At 38.7% G+C, this 21,685-nt stretch overlaps 1 protein-coding gene across 1 annotated transcript in view; it reads right to left on the bottom strand.

Annotated features, from left to right (window-relative positions):
• Positions 1-21,685, bottom strand: part of LOC134136725 (meiosis-specific coiled-coil domain-containing protein MEIOC-like) — a 33,374-nt gene that overhangs the window by 4,512 nt on the left and 7,177 nt on the right. Inside the window, exons 2-5 of the mRNA XM_062568706.1 lie at positions 19,406-19,537; positions 10,779-10,945; positions 5,263-5,364; positions 1,460-3,263 (exon numbers count right to left, since the gene is read on the bottom strand). Of these exons, the coding sequence (XP_062424690.1) occupies positions 1,460-3,263; positions 5,263-5,364; positions 10,779-10,945; positions 19,406-19,537 (2,205 nt within the window). The remainder of the gene's footprint in view (positions 1-1,459; positions 3,264-5,262; positions 5,365-10,778; positions 10,946-19,405; positions 19,538-21,685) is intronic.

Below are 21,685 nucleotides of genomic sequence, written 5' to 3'. Positions count from 1 at the left end.
CAGCACTGTTAGAGAATTTGGAAGAGAAGGTGCCTGCTAGATAAAACTGATGGTGGGATGGCGCAGACCCAGAACTACAGAGCATCAGCTCTGACTGTAGAAAGTAAAAACGATAGCAAACAAAGTTTAAATAGATATGATACTAGCAAATAAAAAAGCATTTGAAATTCAGAAATTGCACTGTGCTTTACAAACTATTAGTATTGTCTAACTGCATCAACAAGCAGACAAGATGGACAGTTTTTATATTCTATTTAGATCTCCAAAAGGCTATTAATAAGGTCCCAAGGTTGCTGCTGGAAAGGAAAAGGTGCTCTCCAGAGATTCAGTCAGACACCTGCCTCCTTATCTACTGACAAGAAGCCTTCTCCAACATGGTGGAGTAGACAGGAAAATGGGGTAATAGACGGTAAAACATAAAATAGGGCTGTGAATCATCAAGAAAATATCTTGGCTTCAAAGATCCGATATGCAGTTCAGAAGTCTGTTTCTGCAGACCTTATTTCCTGCTTCTTTTGAGCTCAGAGCTTTAATTCCCAAGCTGTAACATGCTTGTTAGTAGCACTATCTCCTCACGGACAACAGTCCTTAACAAGAGGGTCTGAGGCAGGAAAGGGACTGTAATGAGAAGGGTATAAACTGAAGCTTCCTCTGCGAAAAGTCTCATGTACTCAAAACACTGTTACCGGTCTTCTCTACAGCCTCAGCAGAATGCCCAGCATTATTTTCTTCCAGCACTAAACCAAAGATTTAGTAAAATCAAAACCAAAAAGAATAAGGGAAAGATACTAGAACATTGGTGATAGTTAAAAAAAAGTGTTTTTCTTTAATTGACTGTGTAAGGGAAATGTATGGGTTTCAAATAACTCAGTTAAAGACTCGGTTTTGCATAAGAGCACTGGGAGAAGGAAAGAGATACGTAACACTTGGAGCATGAAGGTGCATCTAATACCAGTACTTGAAGACTCACCTATGCTAGTAAAGGCCTTGCTATAGCCTCATGCAAGACTGATGGCTCTCAAATTGTAACAAAAGCCTACTGAATTGATGAACAACTAGCTAATGACTTCCTATCGACCATATCAAAACACTGTCCAAGCTGAAGATAATGCAAGGCTTTGGACAGCGACGCTCATACCGTATTTGATGTAGCAAACTTTCACATCAAATTTTGGTTAATAAAAAGAAATGCTGCTGGCAGCCCTATGCCAGTGGAAAGGGACATTAGAAACTGAACTCCAAACTTAAAATTGATTTATTTAAAAGCAGTCGTACCAAAAAAATGCAAATGTTATATTCAAAGCAGAGGTTGCCCACGGTATTTGAAATATTTTAAAACCAATTTAATGCAACAATAGGATTTTCTCCCTCTCAAAAAGGACAGCCCAGAATACTTGACGCCTGTAACTGCTTCTTCTAATCACAACCTTAGATAAAGTTAACATCAGTTATGTTTTACCTTTTTTCTCTCTTTCTCCAAAGCTCTCCACTGCTCGTAACACTCCTCCAGTCGAGTATGAAGCTCATTAGCAGGTCCACTGCGATTTTTTGGAGGTCTATACTTGTTAAAAGGCGTCGGAAAGGCAAAGTACGGTGCAGTTATTTCCCCACAAAACAGATCATTGATGAAAGGATTCAACTGGTTTAAATCATCATAATGAAGAAGGTCAACCAGGTCTGAGAATGGGAATGGTGAAGGAGGAAAACTGAAATTATTTGCTGATGAAAATAGATGGTGATTAAATGGAGGAAAGTTGGGATTTTGCTTGAAATCAGACATTAATGGGAAAGGAGGAAGAAAAGAAGGACTGATGAAATCTGACATGCTACCACCGTTCTGTTCTTGCTTTTTTCGGAACATATTGAATGGTTGACGATTTTGGGCTGTATTCCCAAAATGAGGAATCCAGTTCCTTTTGCCTCTTCTATCATCTTTATTACTGTTCTCCTGGGCTTGTTTTTTTTGAAATCTATGGTACTTCTCAGAGTCTTCACTTACAGAATTCTGTTGTGTTAACCAGTCAGATGAAAAATTAAAGGGAGATTTACGGTATTGCCCCTCCTTGTTCGTCAAGGAATCATGCTGTGAGTGTCCAATGGGCTTCATTTGTTTATGATTTTCTGAGATGAAATTAGAAACTCCCAAATTACTGGAAACACCATTTGATACTTGTAACCTTCCGTCTTTCCTTGAAGACAGGACAGGTGAGATCTGTGAATAGTAAGAGGACTGTGTTATAGATTGATGGGTGGGAGAGCCACCAGACATGGTTGAAACTCCTGAAGATGACTGCGGGCTTGTAATCACTTGTTTTCGGTAAGTAATATCTGATGCAGCTGTGGGACTTGCAGTTTTCTCATCCAGCCACGAATGCCCATGGTATGATGAATAACTCTCATTTTGTACAACATTTTTTACAGATGAATCATATTCAGAAATTTTATGAGAGCACTCTTTAGGATTAATATGGATCTTACATTCATTATTAAAAACATCCCCCAAAGTAAAGATACTATGACCATTTCGCACATGGGTTTCTTGTGGTTTTCTGTTTGCTCCTCCAGAAAAATGATTTTCTTTAGGTGGCTGATTGAAAAAATACAGCGATGGATGAACAGATGACTGTGATTTATGAGTACTTGTAAAGTTTTCGTATCTTTTAGAAAATAATTGGTTGTCCTGGGATACTCTATCCCAAGAGTCATCAACAGGTTGGTTAGACAGCTCAGGAGAGTACTTTCTTTTTTCCTGTGCATCATTTTTCATAATTTTGGCTCTTAATCTTTCATTTTTCCAAACCTCTTTCTGAAAGTTAGTGCCTTCTTTAATTCTGTTTTGAGAACAAAAGGTGCTAAAATTGGAAGTGATTTTTTCATAGTCTCTGTTTAACTTCATGTGGTCATAATTGCACATGTGCTGATTACAGTCCACATTCTGAAATGAAAACCCTTCTTGCTGAGTTAGAGCATTATTTTGAAAAGAGGAACTTTCAGGGTAACTGTTCTTCAGGATATTATCAGGTTGAGTGCAAGAATCAGGGGGAGAAAGCCAAGACTCTATGAGATGAAGATCTTCAAATCCTCTGTGTAACATCTCTACATCATGAGACTTCTGCAAATGTTCTTGATAGTAGTTCTGTGTGCCAATCAGGTTTGGAAAATCCTTACTTTCAACAGAGTGCTTAGATGAAAGCCCTGAGAATTCACCACTGTTTCCAAGATCAGGTGCCCACATAGGTGGAAATAATCTTGAAAGAGAATTCCTGGAACAAAATTAAACAAACCTTCAGGAATCGCTGAACCCATTTCCTACGCTGCAACAACTCACATTTCAGGGTTATTTCCCCTCTCCTACATGTTTATATCTGTGTAACATCTTTGGCTTACCATATACAAAATTTAAAGGAAAAAAAAATCGTGCTGTGACTAAATGCTATACGAACTCTGACTGCCAGTACTGTTCGCTGGTGTTAATCACTTTGTCTACCACAATTTTAGGCTCTCATATAATTTCATGTGCCAGCTAAAGTATTACAGTACTATAGTTTCTAATTTCTATTTTAAATTTATGAAATTATTGTTTTATTCTCACATTATTACTCCAAAGACATGTGAACTGCCATACTCGAATCTAAAATTTCAGGGTATCCTTCAAAAAATTCAGTCATATACTACTATTATAAAAGTAGCGTGAAGCTCTGTAATGCTTCTTACCTCTTCCTTACTGAGAAAAATTCAAGAGAAATGTGGCTTTTTTTCTCCATTAGTTATAAAAACATATCATCTGATTTGATTTCTAACAGTATTTGTAAGCTATGTTATTACGTTATATTCCCATGATCACTCTAACATTTACCTACATGTCTAATGGGTTGCAGATAAGAAAAATAAGAACCAAAAAATAGTATTTTAGTGTAACACTATCACTATGTGCTATTTTAATTATTTTGATATTACAGGTTTACCAAAATAATCAAATTCTCTGCAATTTCATTGATCTTCAAGAGCCTTTATATATATACACATATATACACATATATACAGATGAAGGCAGAAATAAACAAACATCTTTGTGAAGTTTTCCTTTCAAAACATCTTAGAGCAAGTGGAATGAAACCCAAGCAAGAGGATATTAAATTTACGATCCAGTATCACAGATCCCTGAAATCTACAAGGGAGTCGAATTTTGCAAACTCTTTTTCCTTACATTTTATATCTTTCAATTCAAAACAAGCAATCAAAGCTCTTGTTTTAAGAGACAAGTAAGTCTTCCAAATTTCCTGTACAAATCTGTTTTCAGCCCCAAATCAGATTTGCTTGATGCTACGGGTATTACACTTCTCTTCACCAAAGAGGCACCAAAATTCAAGATCATAACATAATACTAGTACATACCAGTATACAGATACTGCCACATTTGGCACATTACCTTCAACTTAAAAAGTGCCAGGTACATTTTTCACTAAAATTAAACCACTTTCTCATTAAAAAAAAAACAGAATTTCTGCTACGTTCAGATTGCTAGAAGGTAACTTGCATAGTCTTCCCTATCAAATTTCAATAATGTTGTATAAACTGAAATTAAGATGGCAAGAAAACAAGTCAATTAATTGTACACCATGAAAAATGTGGAATTACTTGAACCCTACCCTGATTACGTTTAGAGGCTAAAACTGTAGGAGACAGACATGTTAACCAATATTAACAGTTTGGCTTAGATCATACTCTTAAATTTTATTTTTAAGATAGGTATTTTATTTCCATGTTTAATAAACTTATGAAAAGGGCAGCTGAAACATCTTTTTTTTTTGGAGGCAAAAGAACATGACCAAGCTATTATACAAAACTCTATTGTGAGCCAAGAGTTTGCTACCCAAAGTGATAATAGCTACAATGACCAAACAGTATCAGCCCCCAGGACTGTTTATAATAATTATACTCAAGACTGCAGAGTTTATTTGTATTAATTACTTTTTTTTAGGTTCAACAGTACTCATAGTTAACTCTCCATTGTTTATTTTAACAGCAGATTTTTTTTTCAAATGCTGTAGACTGATGGAAGACTATAAAAAATTGTTTCTAATAGTGTATTTCAATTGCTAGTAAAAAAAAAACCCTCACATTTTAACATTTTAAGGGAACTTAAGTCCTTTGTCACTAAATTCCAAGAAATCATGCAAAAATGCGTATCATACACCAATAACACAAAGATGTAATAAGAAAATGCTAGGCAATATGTAAAAACTTCTGGAAAAAACTTACCAATCTGTAACTGGTTCTGGCTTGTTTGGCTCCTCTAAAATGTTTGTCACCAACCCAAACATATCAGGGCCATTACCAGAATAGGAAAGATTTATCTGTGCCCTGAAAAAAATAAAACACTTATCTAACAGTTTACAAAACAGGCAGAAGAAATATAACATGAATATAGCTTTAGCTTATTATAGCAGTATTTGTTAAAAATGTTCTGCATTTAATGTATTTGCACTATCCATATACTGAAAGTGCCTGCGTTTGTGAATCATATAGCTAAAACAGGTGGAAGAACAGTTTTCCTTTATCACTTCCTATTTTCCTACCTTCTTGCTTCACCTGTAATGTCTCTAGCTATTCTATGAAGAGATGGGAGCAACAAAAGATTCTGCTCTCTTTCCAATAAACTTTCTTTAAACAATTAATATTATACAGGTATGATATTTTTATCTTTTCTGTCTCCTTATAGAGTAAATATGATCAATCTTCTCAAAACAGTGAGCCTTCCAATTTATTCAATGTTGATTAAAGATTATTTTAATCTTAATAATGTTATCTTATTTAAATATACTTAAAAGATAGTAAGATTAACTGAATCACTTTTCCATCCCCTTTTTTGAAAGCAGTTGCTCAGGATAGCATTAAACATTCTAGAAAAAATTCTAAAGGTGGTCAACCATCACTTTTGTTATACAAATCCAACTTTTGTCTTTTATTTCAGTTTCAAAATGAGATCTTTAGAGAGCTGTTTACAATGAAATGTAGAACTGTGACCTGGTATTGGGTAATTAAGACCTCTTCTGCATCTTTCTCAGAGAGAACTCTCCTTTTTTTTTTTTTTTTCCTAAATGAACAAGGCCTATTTATTTCGGTTTTGGTGTGCAACAAACCGGAGATTATAGGTGGAAGTCACATATAGAAGAAGATTACCAGTAAGGGAAAATAATCAGAGTCAATTGACAGAGTGGTATGGGAATAAAATAAAATAAAAATAAACTGCTGACAGCTGTAGACAGGCTGGATGTACCCCAGAATTAAACATACTTAGGAAAGAATGAGTACAGGCTAGCACCAAGGCTAAAGCTGCCCAAACTTTAGAGATTCGGCAGAAGTGAGATGAGACTTCCACACTGGACACGCACAGCACTACAACACAACTCAAGGCAAGAGTAGCTGCACCCTTCAGAAGCTGGATCCTTTTTCTTAGATCACTCAGTTGTTCAAACACAGAACTGGAAACACCTCCTTATGTCTAATGCAAGTACTTTTCACTACCAGCAATCTTGAAAATTCTTGGTACTATAATGTGCCAAAAAAACATGTTACACTTCTAAAAATCCTGATCTACCCCGATTTAGACTTCCTATAAACCATACTGACATATATGTGAAAGGAGGCAATTAAGGTCATGACTTCTGGCTTCAAAATAAAATCTTCTACCAAAAGTCAGATAATTCATGTTAAAGTCACAATCTCAGTCTTAAAGGCATTCAACCTTCTCATGACCAAGCAAGTAGTTAGTATCCTTTCTAATTTCATACCAGGAAGTACTTACTGCAAAATCCCTTGATTCTGCAACATTAGAGGGTCAAGTATCTCTCTCCCAGCATCATAAGACAGCCTACTTTGCATAAAGGTACAGCAACGTGAAAGGAATCCATGAAAATAAACAATACTTCTGAGAGGCTGGAATCACAGAAGGGCTGAGATTGGAAGGGACCTCTGGAGATCATTAGTCCAACCTCACCGCTCAAGCAGGGTCACCTAGAGCATGTCAGATAGGATCACACTAGGCAAGTTTTGAATATCTCCAAAGAAGGAGACTCCACAACCTCTCTGGGCAACCTGTTCCAGTGTTCCGTCACTCTCATAGTGAAGAAGTTTTCCCTTATATTCAGGTGGAACTTGTTGTGTTTCAGTTTGTGGCCTGTTGCCTCATATCCTGTCTCCTGGCACAGACAAAGAGCCTGTCCCCATCCCCTTGACACTCTCCCATCAGGTACTTGTACACATTGATAAGATCCTCCCTCAGTCTTCTCTTCCCCCAGGCTAAACAGGCCCAGCTCTCGCAGCCGTTCCTCGTAGGGCAGATGCTCCAGCCCTCGGATCATCCTCGTAGTACTACACTGGACTCTTTCCAGTAGCTCCATGTCTCTCTTGGACTGGGGAGTCCAGAACTGGACATAGTACTTGAGATGAGGCCTCACCAGGGCTGCATAAAGGCTTTCTTGGCTACAAGGGCACATTGCTAGCTCATGGGCATGGTGGGGGGGGGGGGGGGGAGGGGAAGAATAAAAATAAAATTGCTGGTAACCACATCAAATGCAGTATAAGCATTCAGCCTGACACCAGGTCTGTAGCAGTGAGCAAGCCTGTCCCTGAAGACAGAGAAAGAGTAAGAAAGAGCAGATAAGAACTAAGAACTACAACTCCTCAGTGAAACTTCCAAGGGACTGACAGGAAGAAGAGGGCTGTAGAAGATGAGCAGAAGAGCAACAGGCAAACAGAAATAGTACCTTTGGCACATCCTTGAGCTGTTCTGGTTGTTGTGGTTAACTCCAGAATTGAAACTTGGGACATGTCCGTAGTCTTTAAGGACAGATATTAAATGGAACTGTCACCTTCTTTTTCAGAGATGCTACATTTGAGAGTATGCCTGAAATCTTCAAAGCTGTAAAAAACTTCATCCAACCTAGGGCTAAATAAGGATGCATTTCCAAAGATATATTCCTCAAGGGAATTTTGTGGCACAAGAATGCTGGTCTAACAAAAGGCTTATGCATAGGAAAAGGCATTGAGGGTCCTTGAATTAATTGTGTGAAATAATTTCAATGGTGAAACAAATGAGAATTAAAAGGATAAAAGCACGAACAAAGCTGCACTGTAAGGAAATATCCAGTGATGGACCAGTCACTTTCATCAAGCAGTTCAGAGGAACTAAATTGATATGAGTGAACTACACTTAACACAGCTAGGCACCAAACACTCTAAAATATTAGAAGAAGAAAAAAACAGCAACTTCAAGGAATACTGCGTATCTACATTCTCAGTGTGAGTGTACACCTCGATTATCACTAACAGACAACTAACACTTACTTGTTTAGTTCTTTGAATCACTTTTTCAGCTACCTTGTACTTGCCATCTTACAATAATCTACAGACTGTTTTAAGAAGAGATCGTGTATTTTATCAGCAGTCTGCCACTCTGAGATTAAGCTTAGCACTTACAGCTAGTAATAAAGATATATGATCTTTTATTCAATATAAAATTCAAAATAAACATCTCTGCAACACTTTTCCTGATGAAGACTAGCAAAAAACAGCATTTAGCTTCCTCACAATGCATGTGTCTTTCTTAACTGTTCTCTTTCAACTCTTGTGAATCAGTGGACTCCCCTTTCTCAGCACCTCAAACTTCCTCTCTCTTATTAAGTGACCGATAAAAAAAAATGCAATGAGATTGACATTAGAAATGCTAATAAAGTCATCACAGTTATCAAGTGTCAAAAATACTGTGCCGATCAACCAACTCCCCCAAAATAAGGCAATATTATACTGCCAGTACTTGACATTAGGTTGGAAAAAAGAGAGCAGGTTGCCCAGCACTGAATTACTGTTTGTGCATTTCTAAAGCTGAAACAGTTTCAACCTTATTTCAATTACCATACATACCATAAAGTGACCAATGTAAGAGAGAGAAAACCCAATCATATAAAAGCAAGCAGCAAATTCTGAAGAGTATGAAAGTGACCCCAAGGAGAGAAACAAATGGATAATGCACTGAGTCAAGTTAGTCTAGTGACAAGCAGCTGCCGCAACAATTTCACGTATCTAACCAAGGGGATCATAAAAACAGCCAGAACTGCTATACCCGTATCATTCCTATTCTGTTTAGTCCATACTTCCATGTTTGGGAACAGCCAGTAGCAAATGCCTGGAGCACAGGGCAGAGTAATCCTTCTTCTAGAATATCCTTCAGCTTGGCAGTCAACAGTTCAGAAGTTCTCTGAGCCACACAATATTCCAAATCTTTGTGCTTAAGCAGTCAACAAACCAACACAATTTTGCCTAGTTCCCTCTTGTTACCCCTGCGCTTCTCAGGCAGCAAAGTAACAAAACATATTTACAGGTTGTGTGGAAAGTGTCCTTTTAGTTTAAGCTGCTACCCGTTTTTTTCAGTGGGTACCCTTATTTTTATATTGCAAAATAATCATTTCCTGGTCCTCACAATGATCTCATTGCTCATGATTTTACAGCAGTCATACCTCAGCGTAGCTGTCTCTTTTCAAAGCTGAAGAGTCATTTTATTCATTCTCTACTAACATGGAAGCTTTCAAACTTCAGTCCAGCTTTGTTTACCTTCTCTGAACCTTTAATAATTCTATTATGTTATTAAGATTGGGTGATCAAAAAAGCTTGTAATAGTCAAGACTTGGTTAGAGTAGATTTCTCCAGTGTAATAAAAATGTTTCTGATTTTGTCTTTAAATTATTTTTTGATATATCTCAAGACCTTATTTGCCTTTCTGGCAATTACTAAGCATTGAGGTGATCTTTCCAAAGATCTATCATGGAGGACTACACAAGAAGTCCAAGGGAAGGTTGAAAAGAGAAATAACCTGTTTCATAAGGTTGAGAATCCAAGTAAAATGAAGACTGGAAAGTCTATTACAGTTTAAAGAGAATGGCTAAAGTGATCCTTCTCTCTTCAGGAAGCATTCCAAGGTTGTCTGTTTTAATTACAGGGAAAATATAGTTTTTAATCTCAGGAAAAAATGTTGATCTTTTCCACCAAAAAACAAGTTACTGGACTACATAAACCACTTACTGAACTAGCAATTTTTAGTTGAGAAACAAGTTCACTCATGTGTTTGTAAAGTATGATTCAAGTAACACAGACCCTTTGCGTTCTTCAAGCTTCTGAAAATATGAAGCTTTTTGAATATAAAGCCATTCTTTAAGCACTGAGTCAAGGGCAGTATACTATTGAAAGTCGACACATTTTCAAGACTAGCTGTATACATATTTATGCTGTTAGTGGCAAAGGGCTATCCACTCACATCTGTCCTGTGTCTAACACACTCTGTATTATTGATGTTCCAGGAAATACTCTATGTCATCAAGCAGGATCAAAACAATCTATAGTACTGAAGGATGACAGGTAGGGAAGAAGGTTCTCTTTAAAATAGTTTTCTATTATATAAGACAGGTTCAGATTTCATTCTCTAAAAACAATATTTTTAATCAAATTTTAAAATGTATATGAGTATCTAAACATTTTCAAAATTTACACAAATATACACCCCACCCCCCCCACCCCACACTACACCCACTACACACACACAGATCTCCTACCATTTTTCACAAGCCCTACAATCAATATTATACAATAATTTACAGAGTTACTAGTGAAGCAGTTATCCTGTAAATTCCTCCTGAAGAGACCTGGAATTCCATCTGTGCTGCCCATTAACAATTTCAGTTTTCTAGAATATCACCATAAGATTATACCAAGAAGGTTCATACCTTCTTTTTGTGCAGTCTTGAAAAGTAGTTTTTACGCTGATATCATCTCCACATGCAGCCCAGTCACTATACAGACGTGAAGATTCTAGTGGTGGTGGTGTATTAGTGATCGTTCCTAGTAACGGGGAGAATAATTGAGTGTCCATTTTTTGTTTCTTGCTATTTACCTATGTTGAAAAGAGGAGGAAAAAAATTTAAATGTTAGGTTTTATATAAACAAGCAGCAAAGACAACATTGAAGTATGATCCTCCTTTATATCTTGACCTAAATGATTTCCTCTTCTTTGGCATAAGAAATTTATGCATCTACTTTAAGTATATATTTCACAATGTAGGTGTTTTGTGTCTGAAGTTCACAAGCTCGGAATCTCCCAGCCTATATTACTGAAAATTCGTATGTCACATCTCTTCTGAGAAAACAAAGAGCAGAGCAATTATCCGTGCTTTATCCCTGAGCATACAAAATATTCCTGCAAAGAGCTCAGTGTAAGCAGGGAAGAACATTTGTTTGCAAATTCCACAAAACAAAATTTGCTTTAGAAAAGTAAACTCTCTTTTCGCTTTAAGTTTTGGTTCAGAAAATCTATTATAGTTAAGTGACTGACAACCACCATTTACAAAATAAGCAATCGGAGTTCTAAGTAACAACGAGGAACTGCACTAATGAGGTATCTGAACTAGGAGCTGCCTAAGCAGAAGCTGAGATTTATAAAGGTTTAGGCAGAATCAGAAAGAGAACAATTTAGGCTGGAAGGAACCTCTTTGGTGCTCTCGGGTCATCTAGTCTAATTCCCTGCTCAGAGCAAATACGATCAGAATAGGTTACTCAGGATTTTGCCCAGTTGAATTCTGAATATCAACAAGGATGGAGATCCCACCACCTTCTCTCTAGGCAACTTGTTCTAATAGCTGACACTGTCCTATTAAAAAAATCATTTTTTTTAATAGTGTGTATGTGTGTGCACATGTATATGTATGTGCATCTACATCTGCCTTAGCAAGAGTAACCAGTGGAGCAAGGGCAGTGAACAAAGGTATTAAACAGTATTGGCCACAACAGTTATGCCCAAGGGATGCCACTAGCAACTGGCTGCCAGTTGGGCTTTCTACTGCTGATCACAACCCATTTAGCTTGATGGTCCTGCCAGTTTCCCATTCACCTTATCTACATCTCTACAGTGTGGCTACAAAGATAGTATAGGAACCAGCATCTACGTCAATTTGTATAGAGCAGTCCTACAAGCACACCATTCATGCATAGGTTCTTAGACCATGCACAAACCATAAATAGAGTATCTTAATAGTTATTTCAGCCTATTTTCAATAGCTTCTGGAGAGTAAAGGTCTATGCAATTGATCAACATGAAAAAAATGGAATTGACTGATGAGGCACTTCTATTTTAGTAGCAAAAGGATAGAATTTCAAAGAAAAGTCTAGACTTCACAGAATGCCACATCATTTGGTGTAAGAGACAGGATGAATATTAGGATACATATATGTTGATCCAAAAGAGCATTTAGTAAGAATTTTGGTGCACAGTTGCCTCTGCAGAATATCATACTAGGGAATAGACGCAAGTTTGTGAGTAATATCCATTTTGAACCAGAACAGCAGGTAAAAAGAACAGCTCTCCAGGCTCAACTGATAGCATTAACTAGATTATCATTTCATGAAACAGCCATTCAGACAACTAGCAACACATAGATAACTAAGTTTGGATGCCTTAAAGATGTTAACTGAATCTCACCTAAATGATGCAAGGCACAGACAAGGTCTCAAGAACAAGCAGGAATCTTGGTTACTAAACAGAAAAGGATTAACTTTTCTGATTAACTTTTGCAAGCCTTGACTCTATGAATAAAACCTCAAACTTTCTTGGAAATTATTTAATAATAGAGAACTCAACAGGTAGAAGAAAAAAAAACACACCTGGTACACCCATATGAAGGTTGGTAAGCAATACAGAAACATCATAATTACTACAGGAAATTCTGATGATAAAACCATTCTGTGCTTTGCTGAAAAAATAAAACATTCACTTGTATAACCATTCTTAAAATATAAAGATGTCTATTAAGTGAAGGCACAATTCATAGAATCATTGAATCAGTAAGGTTGGAAGGGACCTCTGGAGATCATCTGGTCCAAGCTCCCTGCTCAGCGGGGTCAGCTAGAGCATGTCAGGGCTGCATCCAGGTGGGCCTTGAAGATCTCCAGAGAAGGAGACTCCACCACCTGTCTGGGCAACCTGTTCCAGTGCTCCGTCACTCTCTCAGTGAAGAAATTGCCCCTCACGTTCAGGCGGAACTTCCTGTGCTTCAATTTCTGCCCACTGCCTCTTGTCCTGTCACACGGGACAACTGGAAAGAGTTTGTCCCCATCCCCTTGACACCCTCCCTTCAGGTACTTATACACATTGATAAGATCCCCCCTCAGTCTTCCCTTCCCCAGGCTGAAGAGGCCCAGCTCTCGCAGCCGCTCCTCATAGTGCAGGTGCTCAAGCCCTCGGATCATCCTCGTAGTCCTGCGCTGGACTCTCTCCAGTAGCTCCATGTCTCTCTTGTCCTGGGGAGCCTAGAACTGGACACAGGACTCGAGATGAGGCCTCCCCAGGGCTGAGGAGAGGGTCAGGATCACCTCCCTCGACCTGCTGGCAACACTCTTCCTAATGCACCCCAGGAGACCCTTGGCCTTCTTGGCCACAAGGGCACATTGCTGGCTCAGTGGTCAACCTGTCATCCACCAGCACTCCCAGGTCCTTCTCTGCAGAGCTTCTCTCCAGCAGGTCAGCCCTCAGCTTGTCCTGGTGCCTGGGGTTATTTCTCCCTAGGTGCAGGACTCGGCACTTGCCCTTGTTGAACCTCCGCCCAGCTCTCCAGCCTGTCCAGGTCTCTCAGAATGGCAGCACAGCCCTCCGGTGTGTGAGCCGCTCCTCGCAGCTTGGTATCATCAGTAAACTTGCTGAGGAGGCACTCTGTCCCCTCATGAAGGTCGTTGACGAAAAAGTTGAACAGGATGGGACCCAGTCCTGAGCCCTGGGGGACGCCACTAGCCACAGGCCTCCAACTAGACTCCATGCCACTGATGACGACCCTCTGAGCTCTGCCTTTCAGCCAGTTCTCAAGCCACCTCACTGTCCACTCGTCTAACCTACACCTCCTGAGTTTATTAGGACGATGTTATGAGAGACAGTGTCAAAAAATACAGACATTTTCGGACCGCTTTCTTGCTATCATTTGGGTTATATTATCAAGAGTTAATTGTCTACATGACAATCTCTACAGGCCTAAGATGCTGAAGACTCTTTATTCATATGGAATCATAAAACTGGTAAGGCTGGAAGGGACCTCTGGAGATCATCTAGTCCAACCCTCAAGCACGTGGCCCATACGGGGATTGAACCTGCAACCCTGTCATTACTAGCACCATGCTCTAACCAACTGAGCTAAGCTTTACCCCCCAATTACAGACTTATATGACCCACAGACTAAGTCAGACTCTTATCAAACAAGGTTTGTGCAGAGCTTTGAACTACAATACCAAAATGACCCGAAAACCCAGCCTCATCAGATCAGCTGGTATCTTTATAGCATAAACTTGCACAGTCACTAAGGCCAAATGCAGCCCAAACCATGTTTTCTACTTCTTCCTACTCTGTGCACCATTGGGTTGTGCATCTCAATTATTTAGCAAGTCCCTCCTAGTAATCAGGTTTGTCCCTCTATCCAGGACTCTGATTACAAGTGACAAAAGGGCACAGCACTAGGAAGTTAAGAAACAGCAATTTGCAGAACTGCTTCTGCTTACATACACAGTCTGGTAACAAGGAGAGCTCTGAACACACCACCAAAAAAAAATCACAGCTAGCTTAGTGCAAATTAACATTCAGAAGCTCCGCTGAAATCCTGCTACCCAGCTGCTAGGTATAGAAATCAAGGGCTTTAAGACTATAACAAGAACAAAAAAACAACAAAATAAACCTCATACACATACTTTTGCTACATGAAGGATCAAAGTATATAGTGCTTATTGTAAATGCAGCGGAATAGGTACAAAAAAATGAGACTCCATTTCTTAGCTAGCCAAAAAAAAAAAAAAAAAAAAAAGAAAAGAAAACTTCTCTCTCATCAGGTCAACCTAGCTTTGGATCAAAGAAATCAAACAGTTTGCTAAACCCTAGCTACTGGAGAAATATTTCTTAAGCCTAGAACAAGTCAATAAAATTAGAGGTATGCTCAGTATCTGAATGTAGCCTTCTGCATCAAGTCCACCTAGGGCCACTGACAGGCTTTTCAAAAGTTACTTAGATCTAAATAACGTGAAAGAACAAAAATAAAGTATTGGTCACTGTACTATCTCATGCTCTATCCTTCTAAAAGAGGAAATGCTATGTTAATCTGAACTTTTCTCTCTCCCTATGACCCTTTTCTCAAAGGTAGTATAATAAAGCCTTGCTTACTACAAATCTTAGGCATGAACTTGATTTAGTGAAAGCTGTCATAGACACAAAAGATCTCTCTTCCTCATTCTTGCTCTGAAGAAGCAGTGCAGTGGTCTGATCTGGCAAAGGGTGCTCCCTCCTTGACCTGGACAGAACAAATCTTTGATATTGTAGGGTACCTTAAAAATATATATACATATATATATATATATATATGTGTGTGTGTGTGTGTGTATATTATATATATATATATATATATATACATACATATATTTTACACTGAGGTTTTATCAGTTTCGATAAACTTGTCTTACACAGCCAAACAAATCCCTACCAAATAACATAAATTAAGGTGGTATAATCATAAAAAGGCTGGATACATTCTGTAACAATCTATGAGGCCACACTGTCTATGTGCGTATTAGTAGATAAAAGAGAGAAGAATGTCTCCTGGTCCAGAGGCTAAAATGCTCGTAGTGCTGGTGTGAAACAGTTGAACTCTTACTCGTTCAGATCAGGAGGGCGGTATCCAAACTACCTATTCCAAATGGTTCCTCATTTGTGGTAACTCTTGAACCATGTGCAGGAATTGTTTCGGAAAACATCAGCTGACCAAGGCCAAAATTTTATTAACAATTTTATCAGTACTGACAATCACGTGCCTGTGCCTCGGTCTTGTTTAGTCTACTGGAAATCAACATATAGAGATAAATTACGCTCCATGGCTAAAGTATAAAATACTTCTGCATAGCTTAAAAATAGCAGCTGTAAATAATGGATTATCTTTTATTTTCAGAGCCATTAGTCACTGCTAATGAGAGTTGTGCAGGACAATATGACTAAAGCTCAGGAGAGGAGGCACTTCATGTACCCTAGATGCAGCCTCATCAGTCAGCACTTCCAAAACACTGGAGACTCATTCCAGCTAGTTAAAAAAAAAACAAAAGTTCAAAATAACTGAGAAACTCTCATCTGTGCTTTGAATATGAACTTATAACAAATTTCTGTAAAAAAGAAAAAGACATAAAATGCTCTGTCTCTTACAGAAGCATACTTTAGTTTCAAAATTCTTCACTGAAAAGTCAGATAGTGATAACCTAAATACCCAGCTTTACGAAGAATAGACTGCCTGTAGAGGGACAGGTACGTTGCGATTGGAACACTCACTTTAAATGAATGACTGAAATGCTACCTGCAACAAAATCCAATGACAACTCCCACAGTCTCTGGCAGGGCTCTTACTTCACTCTCCACACCCTGCAAATCATGAAGAGCCAGAATTCTCATTGAATTACTTTTCAAAGAAACAATAAAAAAATCCTTATTGCATCTAAAACCTAGAGACATCACCTTAGTGATGTCTTTTATTTCAAAGCATAACAAGATGCAGCTTCTATTCGTTCTTGTAAAACGTGAATGCGCTAACTCTTTAAACTCTCCCTCTGCAAGCATACCTGACTTTTCTTCCCCCCGACCCTCACCCCTTTTTTGGGGGGAGACAACTACCACTGTTAAGTCACATCATATCTTCAAATGCACACAGCGGAGCTTTTAACTTCTGCATGAGTTCTTCACAACTGAGGATTGAACATAAACTCAAGTATTTATTAAAAACTTTGACTGCTTCCGAAAGTCTCATGCTGCTCTTCACATTCAGAAACTCTTCTGAAGTTTCTTTCATTTGGGAATGAACAAATCAACAGAACTTTGCCAGTGTAACAGTAACAATGCCATTATAAGCATATATGACATTAAACAGTATCAAAGTTCTTAATCATTAAGGTTTCTGTGACATGAATTATGTGCCCCGCCATACACTGCCATTACTGACCCAAAGCTGGCTTACTTTTTGCTACCTGGCCTCTCTGTGCTTCTGCCTTCTTCATGCTGCTTCCTAAAGATTTGCTATTACTATCTGCATGGTCTCACTGTTGCAGCAGAAAGAATAAAGGACCTCAAGGGAGGCTGCTGTTCCAGTATTTTTCTTCCTGCTGTCATCTCATTCCACAATAAAGTGGCACAGCTGCCACGTCAGATGAGATCTGCAGATCCCCCTGAAGGACTTGATAAAGAGTAATTTGTACTGTGAACAGAAGATCCTATAGGGCAGAGAAATCACAGAATAACGAGGTTGGAAGGGACATCTGGAGATCATCCAGCCAAGTCCTCTCCTGCTCAAAGAGTAGGGTCAACTACAGCAAGCTGCTCAGGACCTTGCTAATCAAGTTTTGGTATCTCCAAGGAGGAGCAGGATAGAAGACGCACAGAAATCCCAGGGTGCCTCCCACTACCTTGTGCTACAATTATAGGATAGGTTTTCCAGAGAGGTTTCTGCCTCATCATCACTATTTGAGATAGGCTACCAGGAGACACACATCTATAATCTCCTGAAAATCCTCTGATCCTTTGTCCAAAGATTTAACAGCACTGGGAGTAGAGTAAAAGATTCAGACATTATTCCTCATTACTGGAAATTTTTTGTATAGTAAATTCTCCAGCTAAGTGCTAGAAACACAGTTCAAGACTCTAACCTAACATTTTGAGACAGTTATAGCTGCTGACAGACTAGTAAAGGCCCCTCAAAGAGAATGGAAAAGTTTTAGGGACTTTATCAAGACAACTGCATTATTTTAAAAAAAAAAAAAAAAAAAAAAAAAAAAAAAAAAACTAAGAAAAGTCTGCAATGAAGTTAGGGAAACCTGGAATATCTTGCTGAATTATTGCCTTAGAGAAAGTGGAGGTTAAAGAGATTTCAACAGGGTGTCACTATCTTCCTATTTAGAGGCAGAAATAGTCTACAGCCTACACAAGGCTGCAGTAATAGTATTTAATACTAAAGCAATTCTCTGAAACGATATATTTTAAGTTAAAATATAACATAATCACAGCTAAATCTCTCTGCTTCATTCCTTACAAATAATTAGAAGAAATCATTTTTATTGTCCTGTACACAAGTCTAACAAAGTACTTAATTTCAAAAGAAAAATCTTTTAGTTAAATTAGTACAAAAGATCTTTTACAGTCATTTACGCTAAAATTGTAGGAACTCACAGCTACAGAGTACTGCTCCCAGATACTTCTTATAAATAGCTATCACAACTTATTTGTAACATGAGTAACAGTACTGCACAGCATTTTTACATTGAGTATATTCTTTTCTGAGTTCTTGGCAAGACAAACATTTCTTGTTCATTTCTTGTTTTTCTTGACAAGATAAACTAAACACTAGACAAAGCGGCACTTTTGTAGTTTTTTTTCACTTGAGACTTCTTGTAATTCCTACCCATAGTCACCTTAATCTCCAATACACTGAAACTGGTTAACCCATTATCTGATGCTGAAACCAGTGAAAATAGTAAGAATTCTGTAAGCTGATTTCTTGTGTTATTGCAGAAACTAACCATCAGGAGAAGAGAACAGGTGACAGGGACATAGGAAAACTAAATCGAGGAGAGAGAACTTATCATCTATTAAGACCTCTCTTAATACTACAGAGGGGAGGGGAAAAAAAAGTGGATTACTGGAGACTTGCTTCCATATCCCAACTTTGTAACATTTTCTAAGGCCTACTATAGCAGGAAAGGGGAATGTTCCTTTTCAACACCCAAAGAATCAGGAAATTTTTTTCTAAGAAAAAAGGAATCAGGTCTGTGAGACCTCATTCAAGACAGTAGAGTCAAAATAATATTAAAAAAAATACATTTGGGAAAAAAAAAAGAGGAAGGACACTGTACATTTTTGAGGTTCTTACTTGGTATATAGGTTCTGTAGCACAATTACCATCAAGAATACTCATGGACAATTGGAGTATTACTTTTTTATTATTATTATTATTATTTATGTTTTTTAAAAAAAGTAACACCTAAGTACGGTAATTTCTTGAAGCCATAGGATTTTTAATCCAGATAACTTCTGGCAATTGTTCTTTAGAAGATTTTGTGCCCTTGAATGCCCTTGAAAAGAGCCACCCTAAGCTAGACAGAATGGGGAACTCCTGGCTTCCATGAACAGAGAATTACTCTCCTGCAGAAACACACCGGAGAGCTCTGCTCCATCTGTAGTGCAGAATTCCCTCCAGATTTTTTTTTTTAAATAGGTGGTTACTTTACACATTTAGTTAGAACAAGCATAGATCCTAAGTATTTATTTCCGTTTACCTAAACAAACTCACTTCTTGGGACTCACCTGTGGCTTGTAATGACCAAGTGTGGCACTTTGTTTGACCATGTCCTTGTTACCAGTATACAAGTTCTCTTCTCTGAAGTATGCAGCATTGCCATATGAACAGCAGTTCAGATTCGTAAGCATAGATTTAGCCTATTAAAAAAAATAGTTAAACACAAAAAAGCAACAATTACCAAGACTGTCAGCCTTGCTTATTATGCACGAAACTTGTCTCTAGCTACCCCTCATTGCTCCTCCCACCTCCTTTCCACGTCACACCACCCACTGCTGTGCCGATACCACCTACATCTCTCACATTCACAGAACAGTGATGATGTTTCTTTATTGCTGTGAGATCCCACATGACAAAACAGCTCATCTGATATGAGATCTGCTGACCACAGGTCATGTGGAGTCCCAGAATGGGTAAGGCAGCTGCACTGTGCTGTACCTGGGATCATGCAAGCAGAGGCTTGCCCAGCAAGAGCCCCCTCTCTTCAGCTTTGTCCCATTACATACAGAGACAGATGCATCATGTAGGTGCACATCCATCATGCAAGTATATAATCTGACCACGCCATCTCACTTGTGGACACACATCCACACAGAACAGAACACCCCTCCCCATTACACGATAGGGCAGACGAGCACGTGGGCTCACCCCCACTTAAGGACTCTCCTACATCTTCACAAACTTGTAGCTTCTGTCCATGGCAAAGGTGAAGTAGTTCTTACCACACACCGCTATCCCAAAACAGCTGTGAAAAAAATATGTTCCCAGGAGCACTTGAAGAAAGTATAATATTCTGATTCTGCAAATCCTTTCCCATGCTCTCCAGAGAGCCTTTTACATGTGCTACAACCTAGCCTCGTATGCCTCCCTTAATGAAAAACGGATTACCAAATTGCCACTGCCTGCAGTTTGCACGTGTGCCATTTCTCCAGCTTCACCCATTTACACTGCATGACACAGCGGAACAGCGTCCAAGATTAGCAAGTCCATGCACTATGTGAACGTAAGGTTTCTCCTTCACTGAGACCAAGTTTTATTTAATGGAAACAATTACTATGGAAACAGCTGCTTTCAGATCAAGATAAAGCAAGATAAAATTTGCAACTGTTATATCATGACAAATTCTTAAGAAAAGTACTTACACCTACCCAAAGTAACAAGATAATGTCAAACTGCACCCGCATCCAACTGTGGCTGATACACTCTGACCTACTGAAGCTAAGGATTTACCCAGGCTGATGCCCAATCTAGAGTCTGCCACAATAATTCTTTCTGCCCACAGTCAAATCCGTGCTGCTCCCTTTTCCAAGGGCCTGTCGAAAGCAGGTCAAGAGCTGGATGAATCGGTCAAATCGCTCTCGGTGGTCACTTCTCTCAAGATAGAGCTGGCCATAGCATTTCCATCATCACGCAACGGCAAAACGCGCTCAGACAGGAAAGCCTGTACGCAGGAGCAACTCACAGAAGAATTCTGCGAAACGTCTGTAGAGCTATCGTGGTGCTTCTGGGAAGCGTCAGGCTTGCCACTCGGGTACTAACCGGTCCTCGAGGCACCGATAACATGCTCGTCTTCTAACAAGGGAGGAGCTGCAGTAACACCACTCTCAACACTACAGAAACCTCTGTGGCCCACACAGGTGGAAAGACTAGGCACTCTATATTTAATCCGAGATACAGGGTTCTGCACTGAAATGACTCAGGTGCACACAATTGTTCCTAAGTGCTAATTTTACCGTATATCGTTTCCTTTCAGAACTAGTAATATTTTTACACCATCCATGATCATTTCCTCAGTCAACGTGTCTAAGCCACCAACCTTGACAAATCTTTTAACTACTTGTGATTTATTAGCTGTCCTTCTGTCAAAGTTGACTTAATGAAACACAATTAGCTAACCACTACATCAGTGACACAAGGTACTTTATAAGAATAAGAACTTTGCAACTTTAAAATAGGGATGCACAAAATATTAGTTGAAATTTGAAACCACAAACAATAATCCATTTGTGTCCCAGAATAGGAATTAAACAGGTACTACTCCAAAGCATAGGAAACATTCAAAGCAGTGCCAATGCTGCGTTAGGCTTCACAATCTATGCGAGCGTCCAACTGAAATTTAAAATTTCCAGAGCTGTTCGAAAAAGGTAAGAGTGCCACCTCTGCTCCGCAGCCAATATGTCCCCTTTCAGAAAAAACAGATTTTCAGTGATAACTTTCTGTGAGCTGTTACTTAGCTTTTAGAGGTTGATATAAATGCATGCTGCTTGTACTACTGGTAAATAATTCAT

The sequence above is a fragment of the Rhea pennata genome, chromosome 2, assembly GCF_028389875.1.
Source record: "Rhea pennata isolate bPtePen1 chromosome 2, bPtePen1.pri, whole genome shotgun sequence".
NCBI lineage: Eukaryota > Metazoa > Chordata > Aves > Rheiformes > Rheidae > Rhea > Rhea pennata.
This window is presented reverse-complemented; position numbering and strand designations above follow the sequence as displayed.